This window comes from Xiphophorus maculatus, chromosome 8 (genome assembly GCF_002775205.1).
Source record: "Xiphophorus maculatus strain JP 163 A chromosome 8, X_maculatus-5.0-male, whole genome shotgun sequence".
In the NCBI taxonomy this organism is placed as follows: domain Eukaryota; kingdom Metazoa; phylum Chordata; class Actinopteri; order Cyprinodontiformes; family Poeciliidae; genus Xiphophorus; species Xiphophorus maculatus.
Window position 1 is genome coordinate 25,603,930 of NC_036450.1, and position 25,085 is coordinate 25,629,014.

Genomic DNA, 25,085 nt, shown 5'->3' on the forward strand with positions numbered 1-25,085 from the left:
AAGCAGCACAAACAACAAGTTTTTGCTGCACAAACATAGCACAAACTTTTGGCACCAATTTTGCCCGATTTGAAGAAGGTGGGGGTCCAACTTCACTCAGTTAGATATTAGACTACAATGTATCAAAAGACGATACTTTTTCATCAATGTTTGACCTTAAATCAGTCCATTTCCTACATTTTTGTTTAGAGAATTGGTAAAGTCATTCTAAATTCAGAAGGTTTCCCAACTGAGAAGAACTGACTCTTTTCGCAGAAGGGGGGCTGAGAGCTCCAGGAGAGGTCCAGCTGGCAGGTGAGGGTCTCCCGTCCCACCAGGTCGTACCCGGGGTCACACTGGTAGGTGATCCGAGCTCCTCGCACCAGCGCCACGTGCGACGTCGTCTTCCAGCCGTTCTGGATCTCAGGGAGGTCGGGACAGGAGTCGTTCCGGGAAACCTCTGAGAAGAGAGACGAGAGACAACAGCCTGATTAACTGCCTCTCCTCTCTGACGGTGTCAGCCACTGAGGCCCATGATTGGCTGTAATGAGACGTTTCCATCTCTGTCACTGTTAACGCGGGTCAAAAAGTCAATGTGATCAGTAGTGCTACAGCTGATTATGACACGATGCGGTGAGAAGACGGATGGATTCATCGGGCAGTTACTTCACCACGGATCAGAGTGATGGATTTCATCTGAGCCGGGCCGTCTTTGAATATCACCTCTGTGCTGATTTCACATTAGAACGGCCTCATAGAGAGTTTTTTTTTATGAAGATTAGAATTTCAATGTGTTTTTCTGTTGCTAGGAAAGCAGAACATTTCAAAGCCCAAGTCACCAAATTGGCGTAAACGAAGATCTTAACTAAAACAAGCGTTTCATTGTGTCTAACAGTGACAAGATCCATTTTTATTTGTTGCAAAAATGTAGCAAGAGAGTAAATAGATGAGTATTTGTTTTTTATTAACTGGCATCAATTTCACACACGCAAGAAATGGAGCTGATTACTTTTACATAGTGAAAATAGCAAAATGGATAATGGCCTTGGAAATGGAGGATCATTAATTGTTTCACCATTTGCATATTTCATAGATAGACACAAATAATATTATTGTATGTATACACAGAGTCATAATATAATAAAAATTGGATGTCTATATTGGAAATAGGAGTTCATAAAATAGTTACAGTGGACTCCCACCCGTTAAAAATCCATAAATACTTGAGAACCCGTCTAATAAAGGCTCATAAATTCCTATTCTAATAGTCAAGCGTGAATTTTTTTTACTTGTGTTACTCCACACTGTAAATCGTAACATTGTATTTAATTGAAAAAGATGAATGAATCTAACATGACTTTGGTCAAGGTTTTGCTGTGAAACAAAGTACAATTGGGTGCATTTAACTTTTGTTACAATAATCACTTGAATTAAATAAGTGAAGGAGCAAACTATCACTGCTTTCCATATTTTCTGTCCAAGTTTGAGTACAGAAATAAAAAGCAGGAACTGTTTCAATCAAAGGATTTTCATTTTATAGAAGTAGTTTCAAGTTAAAAAGAACAGTGCCTTCAGAAAGCTTTGGTGTTTATTTACATATACAGAAAAATAAGACTTGGGAGCCATTAAACATAGATTTATTAATGGCACAAATTAATGTTAATCTGTTAATTTGATGAAAACTAAATAATTTTGAGGCCACAAGTTTTCATATATCTTAAAAGTAAGGAGAACTACTTATGTTTTACAGTGATTTAACAACTATGAAAGAGCATTTTGCTGCATAATGATCTACTACCTAATTTAGCTCACGATTTATATCATTTTACTTCAGTCTATGTCTGAAAATCAAACTGCGATAAATAATTGATATAAACATAAACCATGGCCCAAATGTTAGATTTTTTTTTACTTTGATTCTAAAGGTGCCCTTGAAAATCGTCAGCAGCATCTGGGATCCATTAACCTCCAGGTGTGAAGTAGATTAACGCCACAAGGAGAAAGAACACGATGGGTTTAAGTCCCTCTATTCACCTGCTGCCTCAACTGGCAAATTACACCAATAAACCTTAAACAGAATGAAATATTTGTCTCAGTTCATATTCTTATGGTAAAAAACTTCCATCCACTACAAAGTCTGCTCCTTCAAAGATGTTTTCACTGGCCAGTAAAAAGAAAAAAAGAAAAACGTGAAGCACTCTTTGCAGACACACAGAGCTTTATCATTCATCTACAAAGACATGATTTTATCTTATAGATGAGGAAGCCTTTTTTGTTTGGACTAAGTTCTGTTTGCAAACTATCTTCAATTCATTATATCAGATTTCGTTTTAAGTCGCATGACTTTTTTGAAGCTGCTCTTCTGTGTGTGAAGAGTTTATCCTGTGGCAATAATCTAATAGCGGGACAAATTCAAATGAGCCCAATCATTCAGCTGTTTTGCTGATTGATTAAATATTTAATAATGATTAAATACATATCCAAAATATTTTGGATATCCAAAAAGTCTTCCAGTTGCAGTGCTAAATGCTTCTCTGCTACAAAATTGAAAAGAAAAAGTGTAAAATGTCTTAATCATATTTAAATTTATCTATAATTTAATATTTATTCTCCAGATTATCTAGCTTATATTGGATATTTATGCATAATCTTTCGTAGGGATGCACAATATTAATGGAATGGTATTGGCCGTATTAGCTGTACAATTTAATGTCGGACATTGGCCGTTCCGACAAAATAATTCACCGATCTTCTTTTTTTTATTAACTTGGTCTTCCTCTGCTATGCGACCTGAGCATTTTACGGCGTGTCACACACACACACACACACACACACACACACACACACACACACACACACACACACACACACACACACACACACACACACACACACACACACACACACACACACACACACACACACACTCGCTTTTATTCAAGGAGCACGGCCTCGTGTTGTTGTGGCTACATAATTTACTCCTCCTGGAAAGGCCTGGGAGTTTGTGGTGTCCAGAGGGTGACAAGTAAATTGGACCGCGTGTGTCTCAGTGCGCGCCTAAATTGGCGTCAGGTGTTGGATCTGGGACGCGGCGCCGATCACTCCAGGCGAGTGAGCGGAGGAAGCCACCGCCTCTGAAAGCCCACACTTGTATGTGAACGAGTGCCATTGTGCAATCGGTGAAACAAATAGGATGTGATTGAATAAGGGCAGAGGGAAAGTGGAAGAAAAACCAAATGAGAATGTGAGGAGGACAAAAACGGAGGAGGAAGAGGAGGGGGCACCTCGAGGAAAAATTTAAATGAATTGAAAGAAAACTAAAAGATTTCTGAATGTGTTCCAGTGAGGACTCTGATGGTTTTCTGCACTTTTTGTAATTTTCTTTCAAAGAAATCTTAACATTTTAGATTGTTACTTAAGTTGTATTTTTCTCCTGGATATACAAATTAATAAATAAATGTATTTGTGGAAGAAAATTGTCATGATTTGCGCCGTGAGGTGGTGAGGATAATGCAATGAACCCAGGTTATAGAGTGAAAATGATCATTTAATAAACCAAAAACACAATAATCCAGGCAGCACAGATGAGCGGGAAGCAAATATTCACACTGGTAGCAACTGGTAACATAAAAAGCGACACGACAGAACTGACAGGCTGGTACGACAAGGACACAGAGTCACAGGTGGTATTAAATACACAAACTGAAATTATGAAAACAACTTTGCTTAGTGAATTTTGATGAAATGCGAAAATGTTTTTGCCCTAGGATGAGCTGGTTTTTTGGCCAAACCAAAATAGATGTACTTCGCAAAACTGCTTTGGAAACACTTTTTTCACATCACCAGAAACGTTATCAACATTACTACTGGCAAAAACCACAAAGAAGACGACAGGAAGTGGCAGGAGGATGATGATGATTTGGTTTTGCTTTTGGCTCCACCAGAGCTCTTCTAGTCCACAACAATTTCCCCAAAAAGCCGCACATGTAGCCGGTCCGAAGTAGGCGGGGCTTGTCGCTCCAACACCTGAATACTACGCTGATGTCTCCTCTGATTGGCTGATAGAAGATGAGCGCCAGCACCATGGTTGAATTATGAATTTATATCATTTAACTGTTAACAGCCATGACGTCATGGCAACAATATAAGCTTGTGTCCCACTTATATTCTGGGATACAAGCTTATCACACAATATAAGCTTGTATGGCAGGAACAACCTTTTTCTCATGTGATTTTTAATTTCATTTCATATTTAATGGAAACACAGCAATAGCAAAATTTAGTTGTTGTTTTTTTAAAGTCAGCTGAATAGAGACAAAGATTTTGCGCACATTTGTAATGGAAACGCAGTTAAGAGTCACAAAGAATTCACCAAAATCACCAGCACCATTCACTTATATGGAGAACTTAGAATGTTACATTTTCATACTTTTCATTTACTGCACAGATCTTGAAGTAACTTTATGTAATTAATCATAGAGGAGCCATTCTTAAGGACTTTGTTCTGGATCTGAATGGAACACAACATGAAGGAGTCAGACTTTGCAATCTTCTGAGGTCAAAGTTTTGGGCTTTTTTCTATTTTATTGATTTAAGTTGTAGGTATGCTTATATTGTAATTACCCATCCACTTAATCACTTTCCTCCTTTTTTAAAGGCCAAAGAAAAACTTTGTAAGACTTTTATTTCCTTCTAAGAAAGAGTTTCAAAGATATTTTAAATGTAAAACGTTTGCTCCTTTTTTATTATTATAGCTATTTTGTCTTGTTAGAATGTATTAGTTTGCTCTTTTTTAATCTGCCTGAATTCTTATAAATAATGGCAGAAACCCATAGGCGCCGGAACAGGGGCCTCAAGGGGCCATTGGCCCCCCCACTATACTGCCCTACCCGTCCGCTGGGCTGGAACCATTAGGTTGTCTTGCTGCTCTAAACAGGACAATATTTGACATCTATTTTTTTTTTTTTTTTAATATCCCAAATATTTAACCAGTCGTGATGAGACTGATAGATTTTTGTCATATCTATCTATCCTGTAGATGTATTGTGCGGATTTTGGACTTGTAATAAGTAGTTGAGCACAGGGCGCCCACAGCTGTATGCACTGTGGAAGCAAAACAGAAAATAATAATTTTTGAATTTTTAAAAATTATTATTATTATCTAACCCTCTTTACTATTAACAAAATTTAGGAGAAAAAAAGATCTATTGTGTCAAAACATCTTGTATGTAGCAAGCCTAAATGTTATTGGTCAGTTTATTTTTGTAAATTTGCCGGCTTGGCGCTTTTTCTGTAAGCTAAAAATGAATGAGCCGAGTTTGAATCCTCCCGTAGTTCTAAGATCGGTCGTTTGGATCCTGCCAGAGCTTTTTACCGTGAGCGAGGTTCTGGAGGGTCGCCGGTTTATGAGCTTTTTGTGAATGTGTGTGTGTGTGTGTGTGTGGTTTGGCGAACTGAAGAGCTGACAAGTCACCCGGTTGGACAATTGTTTCACCCGCTACTGGTGCGTTCACACCAATGGTGTAATGATGACAAAACCTTCATACAGACACGGTGTTTTAATACCGTCGATCTGTATTCAGCTGTTCTTAGGTCGGCTGCAGGCATTTATCCTCTTTTACATTTTTCCAGACTCCAGTTTTGCAAATAGAATAAAGTTCATTCCGCCATCTGAATGCTCTGTTTAAAGCTGCCTTCTGCATGTTCCCCACTGACAACTTAACATTTTTTTCAGATTATTTTCCACCAAATCTCTATGACCGGAGCGCATTTAATAGCAAACAATCATCAAATCTAGCCAGACCGCAGCTCATGGTAGACCATAAAACATTGTCCTCCAGGTAAAGGATGTTTACTGTTTACTATGGGACAAATTGCGACAAACCCACTGAATTGATTGACAGGCGCCATCAAATCAATTGAACAAGTCCTGACATTCAAAGTGACGAAACACCCCATGACCCCCCACACCTCAAAAATAAATCCGGCGCCGCTGCAGAAACCTTTATACCAGTTGTTCTTAACCTGGGTTCAATTGAACCCCAGGGGTTCGGCGGAGTCTCTGCCACGGAGGTAAAGACACACTTGTGTAAAGTTGTGATGACTCGCCCCGCTTGGCCATCACTTGCTGCAGAGAATCATGTTACATTACTCAGCCAATCAGGGCTGCGGGGAATTTAGTGCGCGCAGTATCAGCAGCTGTCGTAGTTGTATGTTGCGTGGTTTCTTTCTTATTTTAATCCATACTAAATATGTCGAGCAAAAAAAGAAGAAAATGAACAGACTTTGCTCTGAAGATGCACTTGCCCAGGTGAAGCCAAGCCTCTCTGAACTGGTCTCCCAAAGACAACAGCAGGAGTCTCACTGATTTGCAGGTATGTCATTTGTGCAATACTTTATTCTGGCCCCAAAAAAGTATTTTGTGGATTCAAAATGACAAAAAACAAACTAAATTTAAACTAAAAAAAATTAAGTTATTAAAAAATTTGCCATTCTTTGAAAAAATCCAAATTTATTTTTAAATTAGTAAAATAGTAAAAACATATTTTGGGGGCTGAAATTCTTTTATGGGGCCAAAATATTTTTGGGGGCCAGAATAAAGTAACACTGTAACTTGCTGTGAGTTCATTCCTATGTCTTGAATTTGGAAAAAAAAAAAAAAATTATCACTAAAGAAGGGTTCGGTGAATGCACATATAAAACTGATGAAACTCAAAAAAGGTTAAGGACCACTGATTTATACCAAATCCTGTAATAAAGTCATTCCTAGAAGCAGTTCAGTCCTGCTGTTTCTGAAGCAACAGGAGGAAATATCTTCTCTTCCTCCAGGCTCAGACACCAACCTGATAACCCAAAACTAGAGTTGAGATTCCTAAATAACAATCAGCAGTAAAATGTATTATTAGGAGTTGATATGACACGTTTTGTCCAAAGGAATTCTATAAAATTCCTAAATGCTCACCGATGTAATTGATGATGAACCCCTCCCCCTTCCCGAAGACAAGGCCGGCAGGGTCAGAGTGGAAGGTGACGGTCAGGTCCGGCGTGCTGGACGAGAGCTTGAAGGGGCTGCTGCCTCCAACGTAGCGCCCCAGGATCCGGGTCGTGACCTCATCGCCGTCCGTGAAGGTCAGCATGTCGCTGTCGCTGATGTTTAGTCTGAGGATGGCGAGGGCGAGAGGAAGAAGAATCGCCACGAGTGAGAAAACAGCGTAGCTGGTCAGGAGGACTCAGAGAGCAGATGTTGACAACTGAATGCACTGCAGACCAGAAACGCCCTGGTCTAAACACTAACGGGAAAATGCTAAATAGCCTGGAAACATGTTGTGGGAGCATCTGACATACTTAACAGCCCCACAGGGCGCCGTGAGCTCAGGTTAGACACGGAAAACAAAATACTTTATGACATATTTCTGCCAAAAAAAAAAATGCATTTGGTGAAAGGTTTTTAATGGGGTTTTGTTTGAATTGTGTGAAGAAGCAATTCAAACTGTTTGAGCTTGAACTCTCCATTTAAAGAATTATATTGTGATTTATAAAAGATTCAACCTTCCCAGAATGTCCTTTACTGTCCAATAGTAGTGAAATAAAGGATGTGCTTCATTGAAAGAATCAGTATTATGTTACATTGACTTTTTTTAGCCAGAATTCCCTGTATTTAAGAAGTTAAATTACAAAGTCAAATTCCTCTTAAGTATAATTTTTAGAACAAGTGAAGGTAAGAGTTACTTGATTGCACCATAAAATGTCTGGAAAACAGCCATTTTATACTGTCTCTTTAGTAGCATATTTAAAACTTGTTTTTGGATGTCAGCTTCAATCTCTGATCACTGATCTGCTACGGTATTGAATCTTTGCTGCTCTGTTTTGTTGCCTTAGTTTAGTAAAACCTCTTTAGCAAGTATAATATCGTTAATACTTAACAATAAGTAGAGGAAGAACTACATCCTTTATGACCTTAAACTCAGAGTTTTACATTTAACTGGAAGTTAAACGCCAACAGGCAGTTACGGTAATTTCTTTTCTAAAGTAATCAACTAACGTTCATATTTGACTCTCTGTCAAGTAAACAATGTGTTTTCCTTACAGCTGGACATCAAGCAGCACTCGTTTGTCTTCACCGACGTGTATCCTCCAGCTGCAGTCCTCTCCTTCTCCATACCACTCCGGCCAGTTTGGGGACAGGATCACTCCGCCCGGACCTGTCAGGTCCCCGCCGCACTGGGCTGCAGCGGGACAGACGGACGACAGAAAGATGAGGATAATTTAGTAACAGGGCGGTCCTCAGTGCCAACTACAGATGTGCTGATTGCTAGTTCTGTCTGATAGACTAGCTTGCCACTTATCTTAAGTGATACAAAACAGCTGAAATAAAACACTTAGCAGCGGTGTCTACCATTGCAGAATTAACAGACATCATATTTCAGATGAAAAGAAATCTCAAGTCTCTGTTTCAATCTTTGTTTTCTTTTTTCCTTTATCTCAAGCTTTTTGTGTTCCTTCTTTTTGTTGTTGCCTGGAATCAAAACGTTTGACACCAAACAATTGACCCCTACATTAGACTAATGAGTTTTACAGTAGATTATGATTTAGGGTGAAAAGATGAAAACCTTCAACATGAAGGTCATTCTTTTACCTTTGCAGAGCGGCTCCGTGTCGTTCCAGTACGGGTCCCTGGCGCTTATGCACTCGATCACCGGAGGGCCCTGCTCTAAAGAGTGACCGGGGTCACAAGTGAACTGAACCACCGTTCCCACGCCGTACAAGGGGTCCGATGTGGTGAAGTTTCCATTCTGGAGGTAAGGCTCGTAGCAGTGGCCACGCTCAAAAGCTGAAACAGGTAAAAGAAAGAAGGATGTCAGGAACACTGTGTGTGTGTGATTATGAAAAAATGTCTGCTGATTTACTGGAAATATGAGTCTTAGTTAATTTGTCATTGTATGTCCAGTGATTGGATTAAAATGGTAGAGGAAACGTCATCATGCTTTGGCAACGTCAAGCTGCCAGAAAACAGAAACTTTATCTCCTCTTCTGCGGATCAGCAGCTCCCTCCCTGGCAGTCCGTCAGAAAGCAGCTTGGCAGAATATCACGTTAAGTCCAAACTTTTCACAGCGTGAGCCAAAAATTGTCAACTCAAGAGTACTCCAGGGCCAGAAGATAAAAAAACATTTTTTTAAAAACTAATTCAGCAAAATGTTTTACCGAGAATTTATTTCCTGCTCAACAATAAACTAGGCATGAAATAATTTATTCAAAGAAAATAGCCAGATTTTTTTATTTTTTGGCAGAAGGTAATGTGTAAATCAGTGTAGATCCAAAACGTCAAGAGGGTTTTACGAAAGAAAGGCAACCACTTGATTCATTTATGTTAGGGTCAGTTAAGGAAACCTGAATCAGATTTAGTGTATTCACAGCAGTAACAATATGATTTAGCTCAATGTTGATTTGAAAATTTTGATAATGTAATTAAAAGCAGATTTGGAGACACCAAATAGTTTTGTCCAAATTGGGGAGAAAAAGCCCCATTTGCATCAACCACCTGCAGTGGTGGGACATATTTGTGCCCGGGCCCCAGCAGTGTTCCTGCGTGTGTGTGTGATGTGTTTTATCTGTAACCCGTGACCCTCTACCTTCATAGCGGATGTTAAACCCGGTCTCATGGTTGGGCTGATCGGTGATGAACTGGACCCTCACAGCCGGACCTTCGCTGATCACCCCCTCAAAGGGTATCTGCCCACCCCGCCCTGAATCGAACAGCACCACGGAGCCGGCGTCCAGGCCGCTCCACAACACCAGCCTGAAGGGAGACAAACACAACAAGATCAGCAGAATATTTCAGACTCATCCGTTGAAGAACTTAGGGGTGCATTCACACCAGCCATGGCTCGTCCTCTTTAATCAAACTCCAGTCCGTTTGCCTAGAAACTGGTTTGATCCGGTTTGTTTGTGGAGGTGTGAATGGATAATCAAACTCTAATGCTGACCAAAAAAGTAAACTCTGGTCTGCCTAAGTACCTCGGTCTCTGTTCGGTTGAAGTGACCTCTGGTCTGGTTGAAATGCATATGTGAACGCCAAGTGAACCAGAAACTGCTCCACAAGCAGGAAGTGGACTACAGGGAATTCTGGCTAAATCGCAGCAAAACAAAAGCATGAGTCTAGCACTAGCAGGAGAAATAGGTCATTGTCATGTACCAAAGACAAAAGAGAAATCCTACAACCGCTCAAATCTCCATCTTGTTTATATTTTGTGAATAAGGAAGTTGTGCTCAGTGTCTTCTTCTGAGGTTTTTGTGTCGTTTTCTTCAGTAGTTCTTGGTGCAGCGCCATCACAGGTGAAGAGAGGAGCAAGGTTTTTCTAATAGTTTGGATTGTTTACCAGTGCAATGTGAAAAAGAACGGCACCGACTGAAACTGTAATAAATGTTGCACCTTTGGTCCCCAATCAAACCGAGTCAACTGGACTATCAGGTGTGAGGTGAAGTAAACACATCTTCTTTAAAACAGACACTTAAAGGAGCAGAGGCTGTTTGTAAATGGATACAGCATGGTCTTGTATCCATTAGACAACTCGAAACTTGACAATGATCCTGGGATAAACGACCCTGTTTGGCCCCTACCTGTCGGTCGGCCCCAGGGCCAGCCTCTCCAGGTGCAGATGTAGTCTTTGGTCTTTTGGTGCCTCCAGGGACCAGGAGCAAGAACGGTCCAAAGTAGCATTTGGTCCATGGTGGGGGGACGGCGACAGCACCCGCCCCACTGTTGCATTCTTCACCGTCCCTCCACAAAGAGCTACAGGGAGGAGGGAACGCTTTACACACACTGGGGCATGAGACCACTAACTCAACACCTTAAACCGTCACTGGGAACGCGTCAATGTTGTGAATCTACACACACATACAGACTCACCCCTGCAGGTCGGCTCCTTGCCGCTCCAGACCGGCAGCGAGGCGTTGATGCAGGTGAGCTGCGGCTCCCCCTGCAGGTGATAACCCATGTGGCAGTGAAAGCTGGCTACGCCTCCAGGGAGCAGGTCCAACACCGACACCTCCCCGAAGTGAGGTCTCTTTGGAAGTGAGCAACTCAGCCTGAAGACTGAGAAAGAAAGAGATTCATTGTTGACGTTTGACCAGATCTGTGTTGGGGTTACCAGAGAAACCAAACATCAAACCAACAAGGTGATATTTAATTCCTTTCAGCTTCTTTTGTTGCTTTCACTTCGCAAAATAGCGATCCTCTGCACGTCTTTTCTCCATACGTGAAATATAAACTTTGTGCCAGTTTGCTTGTTAGGAAATGTACATATAGCAGCACATACCATATTCTCAATAACTAATGTATTTAAAACAATCTTATTATGTAGTTACTAGTGTTTAATTTCTGATTACTTACATGTTGTAATAAGACAGATATTTTTTTCTCTGCTTGAGTATAGCTAGGACCAGAACTGTTCAGTTTAAATCTCAATGAACTGTCTGGAGTTTCTCAGTCCATCTAAATGAATGTACAACATCAGATGCAAGATCACATCCACAATCTACAGGTTTCCATTCTACAATGTGAGAGAAATGTCAGTATTTTTACAGTATGTCTCACAAATATTAGTAGCATTACAAAACTTTGTCAATGTTCCGCTAATGTTGAAACCCCCCCACAATTTCGGCATTTCCACTAAATAAGCAGCACAATTAAAATCACACATGAATAAACTTATTCTCGCGAAAATGCACTGATAAACATGCTGCACCATGATCCTCCAATTACTTCCTGTTGTCGTCCTCTTCGTTGTTTCCGCCAGTGGCAACTTCCCATTGTTGATCATGGGACTTGTGTGATGCATAAAAAAGTTTCTAATTTACTTAAAACAAATTAAATGGCTTATTTATCGATATAAACTGATTTTGAAACAGCTAATAAAACCATCCACCCTACAGCGTCAAAATATTTGATGGAAAAACGATTTTTTTTTTTTCCAAATTTGCGCATTCCTTTAAGTGAAGTTATTTTTGAAACATCAAGTTGCGTAATTTCATGGTGGCTGGAAACGCAGCTGTAGACATGAAGTAGAAAATACAGGAACAAACTTGATAAAAGTCTCAACGGAAAGCTCCATCAAATACTGTACATTTACCTTTTTTTCTTCTTTTGACAATTTTCACAATTACATTCAAATAAATCAATGCAAAAAAATATTGAATGTAAATACTGGTTCTGTATTGGCCCATATATGGAAAAGGCAGAATCCCAAAGATGGCACTGGATTTTTTTTTTTTTTTTGTAGCTTCCTATGTTGCTTTCTCTCCTCAAAATTGTTAACTTCTTCATGCTTTAAATGATTTTCCTGTTATTTATCACTGGCAAGATCATTTATACACAGAGTTCCCAATCACCTGTAGGTACATTATCATCTGAAAAAGCTTTCCAGGCTTGATGGGATTAAAATTTCCTGCCTGTTAATTTCGGTTTGTTGTTTCTCACGTCTTATTTGATCAAACACAAATCTTCCTCTGCATGCAGCGTTTTGATCTGAGTCAGCACCATCGCAGGAGCGACGCAAAAGGATGAGACGGCTGTGATTAACGGCCCAGGTGGCGCTCTGATGTCCCCTTCGCTCCTCGACGCATGTTAGAACCGCGTCCTCAGACACACGTGAAAACAAACATGAACACACACACACGCCCGCCGTATCCTCAGCCTCCTAATGAGACGAAAGACGATTAATCAGAGCGCTAATCAGCTAATTCACATGACAGATTCAATCACCGTGCTGAGTGACTCAATGAGAAGGTATTTGATTATGCAATTAACACGTACACTTTAGAGAGCACAGACAGCCTCTCGGCTCCTGATGAAAGGGCTGTCGGATGATTCCATAACCAGTTTGTATGAACACATGATTAGGTTTTTGCTGCGTTTGTGTGCCTATGCGGCATGGCGACTTACTCTGGTAGTGCAGCTGGAAGAGGCCCAGGCTCCCCTCTGGTGCCGAGCGGTAGTAGACAGACAGAGAGTTGGTGGGACTGCGGATCACCTGACCTTCCACCAGCAGCGTGTGGTTGGCCAGAACCAGCGTGGCGCCTTGATCGTCCACGCCCCTGATGGACAGCTGCTCGCTGTCCGACAGGTTCACGTTCTTCACCTGGAAACGCAGGAAGTTAACGGGGAGGCAGTCAGACACCGCAGCAATAAGAGATGATTGGAGATGGGGGGAAAAAAACAGAAAGCATTTCGTTTTCTTTTTGTTTAAAGGGGCAGAATTATGTTCAGTTGTTACCAAAATGCTGTACATATCAAATATGATTTAAAAGAAATTTGATTTTGACACCTTGAAATTGGGCCTCCGTCTCTTTAAGAAGCTTCTGCTCTTTCTGACACTACACCTTCTGCTTGTTATCACAAGAATGCCATTCCAGTCAGTTTATATCCGTTTTAGGAGCGTTACACTGAGACGTAGTTCATATGATGAGCTCTGCTCCATGAATGGTTTCTATGGGAAACTCAAGAATTCCTCAAACATGCACAGAAGAATCACGGCAACAGAAAATAACATAATATTATGATGTAAAACTAAAAAAAAAAGAAAAGAAAAAAGATTTTACACAATACTGCCCCTTTAAAACAGTCAACCTTTCCCAAATAGGAAACCTAATTTGTAAATGCTCAGAAATGACTCATGTTTGTGACATTCGAACTGGATCTAAAGAATCCCTTCATCAAATGTTACCATTTGAGGAATTCCAGTTCCTGCCAGTCTTGCTTGGCTGATTCAGAAACGACAAGCCACCACCAGGAGGCAGGAGTCAGCCTCCAGACTAAAGGCATCCAACATAACAACCAGAGCACAAACACTGCAGCATCCTCCATTAAAGCCGCACTAGTTGTGATAACCAGACGCAGGTTGCAGGCTGCGAACACGTCCCAGCCTGGCTGCAGTTCTGCCGCCGTGGGATTTCCCTGAGGGGCGCGCACACACCTGCAGTTCCACGCCGTAGCCGGTGTACACGGTCACGGTGTAGGTGCAGTGCAGGAAGAGGCCGTCGGGCAGAGGCGGGTTGTCAGAGGAGTCTATGTATCCCTCTGGGTCGGAGAAATTCACCATGCAGCTGGATGCAGCTGGAGGAGAGAGCAGAGAGTTCAGATTATTTCCCCCCCGTTGAATTCGTTTGTAATCCCTTTTAATGGCATTCTAACTGGAACCACTGTGGAAATCCCCGCTGTGTGTAATTAAAGACAGAAATTACAAGGACTTTAAGCAGTACGCAGGAAAAAGGCGCAGCCAGGTCTCCAGGCCGTTAACAGGCTCAGGGTAAATAGACACTCTTCTTCTTCTTCCCTCTCAGGCTTTTAGGAAGCTCCATGCTGGACTGAGTCACATAAGCCTCTCCTCATCAGGATTCTTGCACTTCACTTCAGTTCATTTCATCACAATTACAATTCAGTTCAATATTTATTTTTAAACCTTTCTTTTCTTATATAGCACCATATAAGAAAAGTTGTATTTGTTTCTAGTTAAGCTGGAACATTCCTTTCTAAAATAAAATGCAATTCCATATCATACTGATACAGAATTTGTCAAAAGCTAAATAAGTTTTGCATTTTGTCAGATTATTAACCAAATGTAAATGGATTTTGTTAAAGAGTTTGATCGAAACAAAAGGCTAAATCACAATCGGCATGTCAGACTTTTTAAAGATCGGTAATCGGCAAGAAAACTTCAATCTGTGCATTCCTAATCATCACCTTCCTAAAAGTCATTTTAAAAAATGACTTTTAGGGGAAAAGAATGAAATAAAATAAATAATCAACACCTCTTTCTTTTTGGCAATAAAAATTACTATTTTAGGAAGGAGATGATCTGATGACGCTATACGTAATGATGTTCTTTAACAAAGTGTTGACGAATCCGTTCGTGTCAAAGTATCTCTTAGTTGAGTGACCTGATGTTGTTTTGCTAATTTAGACATTTTAAAAGCTTAAAATAGAATCATCAATGATTGGTTTACTTAAAACTTTGAAATATGGACTTTAATGATTTTATTCAGTTGTGATTTGATTGGAAACCTTGAATATGAAACAGCTTCAGCTTGCAGAAAGATTTATCAGTGTTGGTAGTTTGTTTATATTTGACTGAAGCAGAAAAAAATGATACATTTTTAGTTATTGTTTTCCTTAAAGGCTGGTTGAGAAGACCATAAATTTCCCTAAGCCATAAAGACCCAGTGGCTCCTGTGAGTCCTCCTCTGTTGACCTGGGACCCTTGGAGGTTTATTTTAAACCTGTTATTACAGATCTTGGTTTTCAGGTGGACAGTGATTTTAAATTGGATAGCCAAATCAGAGCCGTGGTTAAGTCCAGCTTTTATCATTTAAGGCGATTGGCGTCAGTGAAATCTTTTACAATAAAATATTCAAATTATGAACCTACACTGTGTTTGATGCTCCTTGAGTTTAAAGAAAAAACACTGAACTCAATGTATTTTGGTGAGTTTTCCTCTCAAGTTGATGATCAATTTGACATATCAGAATTTGAGGCTTTTATCTGATTTCTATCTTTAGAAATTATAAAAATTTCTAAAAAAAAAAATATATACAACAGGATAGGGGGAAAATTATTCTTAGGACTGAATTTCATATAATACTGATTATGTCACTGATTTCTAATATTTGGTAGTATAGATTAATATAGCACTTAAACTAGCACATTGTGGATATTTTTTGTAGTATTAAAAAAAAGCTAATAATTTGTTGAGATCAAATAATCCAAGAAGAAAGTGACTGACAGTTTGCTTTCACGGTTAAAAAAAGTCATATTTCTCTACAAACCAAACCAAAACGCCATATTAAAAACACAAGATTTAAATAGACGTCTTAATGTAAGTAGTAAAAGCTAGCTCTGCTAAGATAATAATAACCTCATAAAACAGCTTTTTTGGTTTAGAAAGGCACTGGAGATATTATTGTTCTTCTTTCAAAAGGAAATTCAAACTGCCACTTCACAGGAAAACCAACATTGAAAGAATGGAAGAAAATTGTGTTCGAAACCATTTTCAGATCCCCAGGGTATTTATTGTTGCAGACTGCAAAAATCTCATTTAACTTCAAACAGCGTCTTTTGTCCTGAGTCTCTTCCATGTTCTTAAGGTTTGCTGGGCTAATAAAGAGCGCATGAATTGCTGCAACACATATTCAGAAATATTCAGAAGCAACATTTTTCAAAGCTTGAAAAAAATAAAAATACTATTTCATTTAAGTATTTTAGAATGTCAGTTTACCTTTGACACATACCTGATAAAGGCATTTCAGTGTCCACGTCTAGTACAGTGGTTATTTCTGCCTCTGGCTCAGGTGTGTGTGTCCTTGTGTGAGGCAGCTGAGACTGTGTGTCTGTGGACGGCGGTTGGCTTGGACGGCTGCCCTGGCTCGACGCCGCAGCTGACGCTGAGGACTTCTCCCTCGTCGGTAATCCCTCGCTTTGATGCTCCTGGGGGTTGCTTCCATGGAAGGAGTTGACACTGAGTCCTCTGCCCAGGAGAGGAAGCAGATTCTGGGGCAGTGCAGAGGGGACGACCTCCCCTTTCTTGGAGACGAGGCGTCCTCTTTGTGCCAGCACAGAGTGCAGGAAACCTTCTGCTGCGAGGCTGGAAGTTTTACCTTTAGATCCGTCTTCCCTTGTGCCGGCTGTTGTCAACACTGGAGACTGAATTGAGAGGGGGACTGTGGGGACTTCTTTATCTGAGAAGAAAAGGAAATCAAAGGATGAGTCACGACACGTGTCAAGACAGGAAATGACTAAAATGACTTGAAGAGTAAGGTCTGGGTGGTTGTGCCTCTGTCCTCCATTACAGCATCTGGATATTAGTCACATTATTTGTCTGTGAAAACCACAAACTTCAATGTGTTTTTGTAGCATTTTGGATGATAGATCAGTGCATAACCGTGAAGGAAAATGAATAAATCTGTAAGCGTTTGTGCAAAGGTGAAATTTTACGACCACATATGGTTTCACACAGTAAACAGCTCGGTGACAAACTGATTCCACGTCAAACTGCTTTGTATGCAACACCAAGAGGATAAGTTTGAGAGCCACTTTGTGCTACACTAATGTGTCCGGTGGCTCTCCTGGTGGAGACAAAGCTGGTCAAACTTGTTGGGACCCATCTGGATTATGGGAAATGAAGGAATTTGTCATGAGAAATGTATGCAATTAGCACGCTCCATCCACAATGCGAAAGAAAAGTTTAGAAGACCAAAGAAAGCTATAGGTGGCTAAGGAATGTTCTCGAAGGCTAAAGGAATGTTAGAACCTTCTTTAGCCTAGAAAAGGATTAAACATGTTCTAGAATAATCAGATTTTAGTTTGTCTTTAAACAGATGAATCTTCCAAGGCTGTCCCACAACAGAAGGGAAGCCATTAGAAAGCCTGTTTCTAGTTTGGCACAAGTCACAGAAAGTGCTGTAATCAAATCAGACATAAAACTAAACTTTTTGTTCAACAATCAAAACTTTAAAGAAGGCATAAATCTAAAAGGGCATATAACACTGAACACTCCCATTCCCACAGTAAGAACACGATGCAGTGGGAACGCTTTTCTTGGAAGAAAAGGAAGTCTAATCCAGGCGATATGAAGATGGATGGAGCCAAATACAAGGCAATCTCTGATACAAAACCCATAAGAGGCGGCAAAATACTTGAGTCGGAGGACAGGACAGCAACAGAACATACATCCAGGGCTACAAAAGAATAGATTAGATCACAGCAATTTTATCAAGGTGGCCCAATTAAAGTCCAGACCTCTATCCAATTAAGAATCTGTAGTCAAAACTTAAACATGCATATTAACAGGAGCATCCAATCAAAGGACGATGGAGCAATGTTACAAAGAAGAATGGGTTAAAATGTCCGTCTGTACAAAGCTGGTAGAGAAATACCTCAGAAGATGCATAACGGTAACAAAAACTAGTTTTAAAAGTATTGGGTAAATATTGTACCATTTTCATGTAATTTCCTAAATATATACCAATTTGTTTTGGTGTTTCACAAACATCCAAAAAAAACATGTTGCAGTTTGTGGCTGTAATAATGCAAAAATGTCAAAAAAGTTTAAACTGGTTGAAAACTTTTCATAAATGATGCCATGTATATATAGACAGAGCAGCCAGAGCCTAGATGAGCTTAACTCCACATTCCATACACACAAAATGCTGATTATACACACAGACACAGCGCAGCACAGAAACCAGGCAGTAGAGCATGACAGGAGTCAACCCCACATGTGGGAGGAAGAAGGTGTAAAAAAAACAAACGAAAAAGAAAAGCATAGACAGGGAAACCGCTCTGCCGTGCATTCTAAAATGCCATCTCCAGCAGCTTGGTTCAAAAACAGCACACAGCAGCATTTACACACACACACACACACACACACACACACACACACACACACGCCGACACACGCGCCTCCTGTATGTACGCATTCACACATACCCCGCGTCTTCCCACTCACCCCTACAACAACAAACAGCAGGCCTCCTTTAACTGGACGAAGAGTTTATAAAGGTTGGAGTTGTTGAGTTTTACGCAATTCATAAACTCCTGAAAGAAAACCATTAAGACCTCCAGAAGCTCTCTCCCTGTCGTTTCAAAATAGATCCAATGATATGTTTTTGAGCTGTCAACAAGAGCTTTTTCTGTCCCTTTACATCTGGAGATATTGATATGTATTTTAAAAAAAAACTTGGACCTGTTCATTAATGTTATAAAAAAGCAAGGTGTGTAAAGCCCAGTGAGTTCTCTTAGCCGCTTCAACTTCCAGTCGTTGAAAGAACCACAGAAGCAAAAACAAAAACACAGCTACAGGAAATGTCTATAGAGGAAATGTCAGCATAGAAATCCTAAACTAGATCCTCTCAGATCCCACAGACCCATTAGTGTGAATGAATACTGATGATTCTAATAACCCTGTCAACTGTCTGCCTTGAGTTTCAGGAGTTGTTTCCATTACAAATGTGTGCAAATCTTTGTCTATTTCATCAGAAACTTTTAATCAGTTATACCCTTCCTCCTCACCCTTATACTGTAACCATGCAGATGAGCTGGTAGATAAAATTTCAAGTATCACTAATTCCATTGCTCCCATTAATGTGAAGGTTGTGTCTGGTTGTAGCAAGTCTCCATGGAGATATGCGCAAACAGATCAGCAAGACGACTTTGACGAACATAAATGGCATTTATGTTCTAATACATTTGTATACATTACTTATGAAATGTATGCAGAAAGACTGGGTAACTACGCACACGAAAATATGCAAGGGAAATGTTCTTTGCAGAAATCCTAAACGAAAACATGAACAATACTCGAGCTTTAGCTCACAAACCCTCCAATGACTGAACCACCTGCAGTCAAACACAACCTGACATGAATTTGCCAACTTCTTTGCAGAGAAAATGAAAAATGAGATCCATTACCAGAGCCACGCCCAGACTGGACTTTTATAAAATAACAACAATATTTTAATCACTGAACAGCTTAGCACCACAATACATTAAAGACCTGCTGTTGTATCATAATTCAGACATCAGAGGAGGCATCAGTCTTATTTGGCGTTAGAGCAACAAGACCCGCCTACTTAGGAACGGCTACATATGCTGCATTTTGGGGGAATTGTAGTCGGCCATTTTACAGAAGAGCTGTGGATTCAACACACAACATTTTATGAACAGCAATGCTGTGAGAGCTCTGGTTGAGCCAGCTGCATATTGTCCAAAACAAAAAAAAATCCTTCATCCTCCTACTACTTCCTGTCGTCTTCTTTGTGGTTTGAGCCAGTAGTAACATCCGGCTGTTCATCATGTGACTCGTGTGATGCAGAAAAAAAAAGTATTTCCATTGCACTTTTGCAAAAAAATACAGCTGAAATCCACCTTATCCTAACACAACATTTTAATCAAAAAATTGTTCTGTTTCCATTAAGCAAATTTATTTTCGTAATTCCAATTTGCACAATTCCTATGATTGATGGAAGTGCAAGCTGGTGTTCCACTAGAGTCAGAATGGGATACTTTACCGCTATCGTTTTATTGACTTTTTGCTCCATTTTAAGAATGAAGTTACCAACTGGAGCTGATCATCAGAAAGTCTGTCTGTCTGATGAGTGAAGCTTAATTATTGTGGACAGAGCATCTGATAGTTAAGTGATGTTATTATTGGGTCAATCCTGCAACATCTATGTAGTACTAGCATAAATCTTGCACCATATGAGCCTTACATATGCTGTTTGTGGGTTGTGATGCTTCTGATGTGGAATTCTTTAACATTCCTTTAACAACCAAAAAAAAAAAAAATTATAATAAACATTAGCCGGCTCACTTAGCTTCAGATCAAATGGTGCATGTCACAGCATCAATTGCAAGACAGGGAGATGCAGGAGCATTATTTACCAAAGCAGCTTATTTCCCTACGCCTGTGAAATGTTAGGCCGATTAATGAAAGTGTGATGGCGGTTTTCTTTCAACGCACGACGCGTCTCTGATGTGCAGAGGCGAGGAACAGGCGCACCTATTAATACTCGTCCTCAACTTCCACACAATGCCGGATTACACGACGTTGTTACCCAGCTTCATGGTGGCAGAACATTTTCAGAAAAAGTCCTGACACTTTGATTTTTTAGGAGTTCTCTTCATTGCTTAGCTTTATCTGTGATTCGGCTCCTTATTCACAGATCCACAAGTCACATGTAGAGTTCCTCTGAGTGACGCCATGCTGACTCCTGCAAACATTTGAAGTGCTCATCTGATCTTCGTTACAAAGCAACCCTGAAACCAGTTTAATAAAATATATATGTTTAATTATTAATATTAAGACTAGTTTGTCAGTCTCCAGTTGATCTTGACTCAAGACGATTTGAGTCTGGAAAACCTGGAACCTGATTCCTGCATCTACAACCTTTTGGCAATTAAATGACACTGCAGCACATGGGTCAAACTCAAGGCTCAGTGGCCAAATCTGGCACACCATAGGTTTTTAAGTGGCCCTCTAGACTCCAAATACATCAATATGCCCCTCCAGGTTTTATTTTAATCTGCAAAATTAACACAAAATCAACAGATCCCCTCATTTTTTTCTGATTTTACTGTGAGTTTTTCTGAAAATTGATCAAGAACATTGGGTTTAAGTGACTGTCCCCTCAGCCTTACTTCATGTCAAGTGATTGAGAAGGTTATTAATAAAGTCCCATTAGTGCAAATATCGTGAATAATTTCTTACAAATGTTTAGAAATTAGCACCAAAAAAATCTGTGATTTTGACTGCAAAAAAAAAAAAAAACAATCACAAAATCCTGGATGGACTGATCAACGTGAAAAGATGTTCAATATTATTTAATTTTAAGAGACACTTATTGATTGCTGAAACAAACAGCTGCTTATTAATATTTTAACGGCTTACTGGGTTTTATCAATACATTCTGCCACAACCGGCCCTTTAAGGACATTCAGATTTTTGATGTGAGTTTGACGCCTTTGCTCTACTGGCTGAAAAGCAATGCCTCCTCTAATAATTAGACTTTCATCAGTTTAAACTCAATGTTATATCTCAACCGGGTCTAAAAAAATCTTTTTAAAAACCATTAAAAACTCAAAATGTCTGCGGCACTGGACCCATAAGGAGGCTACGCAAACTGCTGACTGGAGCTGTAATCTCTTTGCTAAGCAGTTTGATTCTGACAACAGAGAAGCAATTTAGAAAAGCTCGACTGGGCCCATCTCATCCATGTTTATCTTTATTGCCAGCTTTCCCTTCTTCCTGAAAAATGAGATCTCAGATCACCTTTTATTGTGACTAACAAGCAGATCCAATGTTTTTTTATGATTTATCCCTGTAAGGTCAGAGAGTCTCAAATCAGCGAGCGTTTTTCTCTTCGTTGCTTTAAATCTGGATTTTAGTCTTAAACAATGGTTGATGTTAACATCCTTAGACAAATACAACATTGAGATTTAGTGCTTTCACAGTGTTGGTGTTGAATGGTGTTTGGACCATGAATTATTGCCTCAAAAAGTCACTTTCTGAAAAAATTCTGCATTACGATACAAACCCTGCATGTGTTAGTGACAGACTGTTACGGCCAGGCTGAGAAAAAGACGAGTTAAATTACGAGAATAATGTCATAAAATCGCAAATAAAGTCACACCAGAATTGTTTAACAATATTATTAGATCAAAATAAATGTTACAAAAATAAAGACAAAGTGTTAGAAGGATAGTGTTATGGGAATAAAGTCATAATACGAGGAAAAAAAAGTCATAAAATACGAGAAAAAGGTCCGATGACAATAAAGTTGGAACAATAGGTGAAAAAACTCATAATAGAGGTAAAGTATTAATAACTGCAAAGAGGCATAATAATACATGAATAAATTCATAGTCCAAATATCATGAGCAGAAAGTTAGAATATTACAAGAATTAAGTCATAAGACGGCAAACTAATACGAGAATAAACTCTAATGTTCCCAAAGTTAAAAATATGAGATTAAACTAAATATATTACTAGGATAAATTCACAATATCAGTAGAAAAAATTAGTAATTAAAATGTGGATTGCTAAACATCTTGTAAAGTTATAGATTGATATTTTTTCACTCATGGGACATGTTTAAAATTTTAGTATCATCAAATTATTATCAGTATCAGGACTTTAAAGCAAACAACTGAGTCTATTAAAAGGAAAGAGCTGCAGATGGACGAGCCAGTCAGTTCAGATGTTAACTATCGACGTTTTGCTCTCATTAAAAACACTTTTTCCAGTAATTTTACGACTTTCTTCTGGTACGTTTGTGACTTTATTCTGGCTTTTGTCTTTCATTTAATAAAAAAAGCACCCCTAAAGTCTGGCCCTTACATCGTCGTAGTTAGCTTTCCGTGATATTATGATAAAAAACCAAAAACATAATAAGAAAGCGCTTCCCTCTCATACTGTGGGTGAGTCGACCCCGTCAGGCTGCGGTGTCAGTTTGGTGCCTGAACTCTACATCCGCGATCTCATTTGCTTTACAGCGCTGACAGGATTTTCTAGGAAGTCATTGGTTGACAATCCTTTTGTCCTTAATTGGTCTCCTGTGTGAGTCCATTTGCATTTGCCGAGCCTTTGTTTTGCTGCTACGCTCGTCCCAATTACCTTATTTATGGCCATTTTTCTGCCTTTGAACCGAGCTAACAATGATGTCTAATGAGAGGGACACACAGACACAGACAGACAGCGCCGGATGGAGGGCTTGTTTAGACGGGATCAAAATGAGCTTTTAATGTGGTTTTAATATTGTAACGTGCAAAACAAATGAAGCTGCAACATCATTAGACAATAAAAAAGATGGATGTTGCTGCCTTTCTCTCGTGATGCAAAAATGAAGTTTACCGAATGTAGGATTCTTTCTCTCTCTCTCTCTTCAGACCGACAAGCTTCAGGACGGAACTTCACAATGCAAACAACGGCGAGGCATGTGTCGATTAATCACGTAGCCGCGGTGACGCGTGACTAACTGGGTTCAGTCACCAGATGAATAATCGAAGCCCAGATGCTGAGCAGCCTCACAGATAGTTAGGAGTTAGATTTTAGTTGGATTCTTCAAACATTTAGCTGAGATCAAATTAGTGGTGGGAAGAAAAACAACAGCCATGTCTCTGTTTGAGAGGAATGATGGAGTGTGGTGGAAGAGAAGAGTTGTGGGGCACTTTGCTCTCTCAAAAAGTCTGCCAATTAAAAGGCGAAGAGAGAAAAACAATATCAGAGGAGTTTGAGATCTTATTTCAAACCTTTGGATCTCATTAAAATTGCTTTGTTGAACTGATGGCTGCGGTCGCCGCCATCAAGCCGGAAGGAAATTCGCTCTCTGCTCGCTTTCTAACAAACCGCAAAGGCTGCAGAATTAGAAAGGAGCAGCAACAAATCTGAGATGAGACGATAAGACAAATGCAGCTCTGATTTAAACCCTGAGCAAAAAAAAAAAAAAAGACTTTTCTTCCTATAAACGAATTACCAGAAATCTCCACTTACAAACCGAGAGACATTAAGCTAATAACTTGAGATTGGGAGCAAATTACATCAGACAGCTTGATAGGAAAGGACTCCAGATATTCACTCTTCTACACCTGCATTATTTGGCATGTAGAAATATCATTTCTACCAACAGTGTCGGACTGTTGTTATTCTGAAAACATCTGCCAGTGGACATGGGCACATGATGAGACCGAGTGGAAGGGAAGTTACATGCTGATGCAGTGGAACGAGAGCCTCATCTGTGTATCTGTATTATGAAAAACGTATATTTACATAGTGCTGATTAAGTTGTTTAGCTCCATGGCTGCTGCGCTATTTATTTTACCAAAAACAATTCAGAAAACTGAAGTGTAGTCCAAACTGTATCTGCTTGAAGATGATAAAGCTCAATCAGATTTATGATTTATCTATTATGAAGTGTGAGATGATTTGAGAGGTTTGATTCATTTTAAGAAAAACTTATAACTAATGAAGGTCAGGAGTTATTTCACTTAATTACATAAATCTTAATGAATTAAAAATGTTTTTTCACATTGGTTTCTGGCCAGAACCTTGGTGCTCACATGTTTCTGGTACATCTGAAAATGTGACATACATTCGCCAACAACAGTGATGGATGACAATGTTGCTTCTCTCGGCCCACTGGGGTTCATTTTACCTCCAGTAAACGACCTGATTGGACGCTGGAAAAGACCTTTGTGTTCAAGTTGTCCTAAAAGGAGCTAGCATAGCAGCGAGGCTATTCTAGCCTAACCATGTAGCAACATGTGTCCCCAACGCTAATGTCAGCGTCTATATTTCTAAAAGATGATCAGGTTGAAAGCTGAATGTGTAGAACAGCATCTGACAGTTAAATAACATAATTAACAGATTAAAAACAACATATTTCTTGTTGAGCTCATATCTATATTTATTCAATAATTTTGCAGATGAGGAATTTTTTAATTTAAAGTCTTGTTCATTTTGTCCATATAGTTTCCAATTTAAACAGTTAATTAATTGCAAACTCTGCAATTAACTCGATTAAAACTTTTACTCGAGTCCCACGACTAATAGTAAGATT

At 39.6% G+C, this 25,085-nt stretch overlaps 1 protein-coding gene across 4 annotated transcripts in view; it reads right to left on the reverse strand.

Annotated features, from left to right (window-relative positions):
• The window catches only part of sez6l (seizure related 6 homolog like), a 66,184-nt gene that overhangs the window by 6,926 nt on the left and 34,173 nt on the right, over positions 1–25,085 (reverse strand). For all 4 annotated transcript variants that reach the window (XM_023338739.1, XM_023338738.1, XM_023338737.1 and 1 more), the window contains exons 2-11: positions 16,262–16,708; positions 13,951–14,090; positions 12,921–13,116; positions 10,887–11,072; positions 10,598–10,769; positions 9,610–9,776; positions 8,615–8,809; positions 8,066–8,204; positions 6,941–7,137; positions 245–439 (exon numbers count right to left, since the gene is read on the reverse strand). In XM_023338739.1, the coding sequence (XP_023194507.1) occupies positions 245–439; positions 6,941–7,137; positions 8,066–8,204; positions 8,615–8,809; positions 9,610–9,776; positions 10,598–10,769; positions 10,887–11,072; positions 12,921–13,116; positions 13,951–14,090; positions 16,262–16,708 (2,034 nt within the window). The remainder of the gene's footprint in view (positions 1–244; positions 440–6,940; positions 7,138–8,065; positions 8,205–8,614; positions 8,810–9,609; positions 9,777–10,597; positions 10,770–10,886; positions 11,073–12,920; positions 13,117–13,950; positions 14,091–16,261; positions 16,709–25,085) is intronic.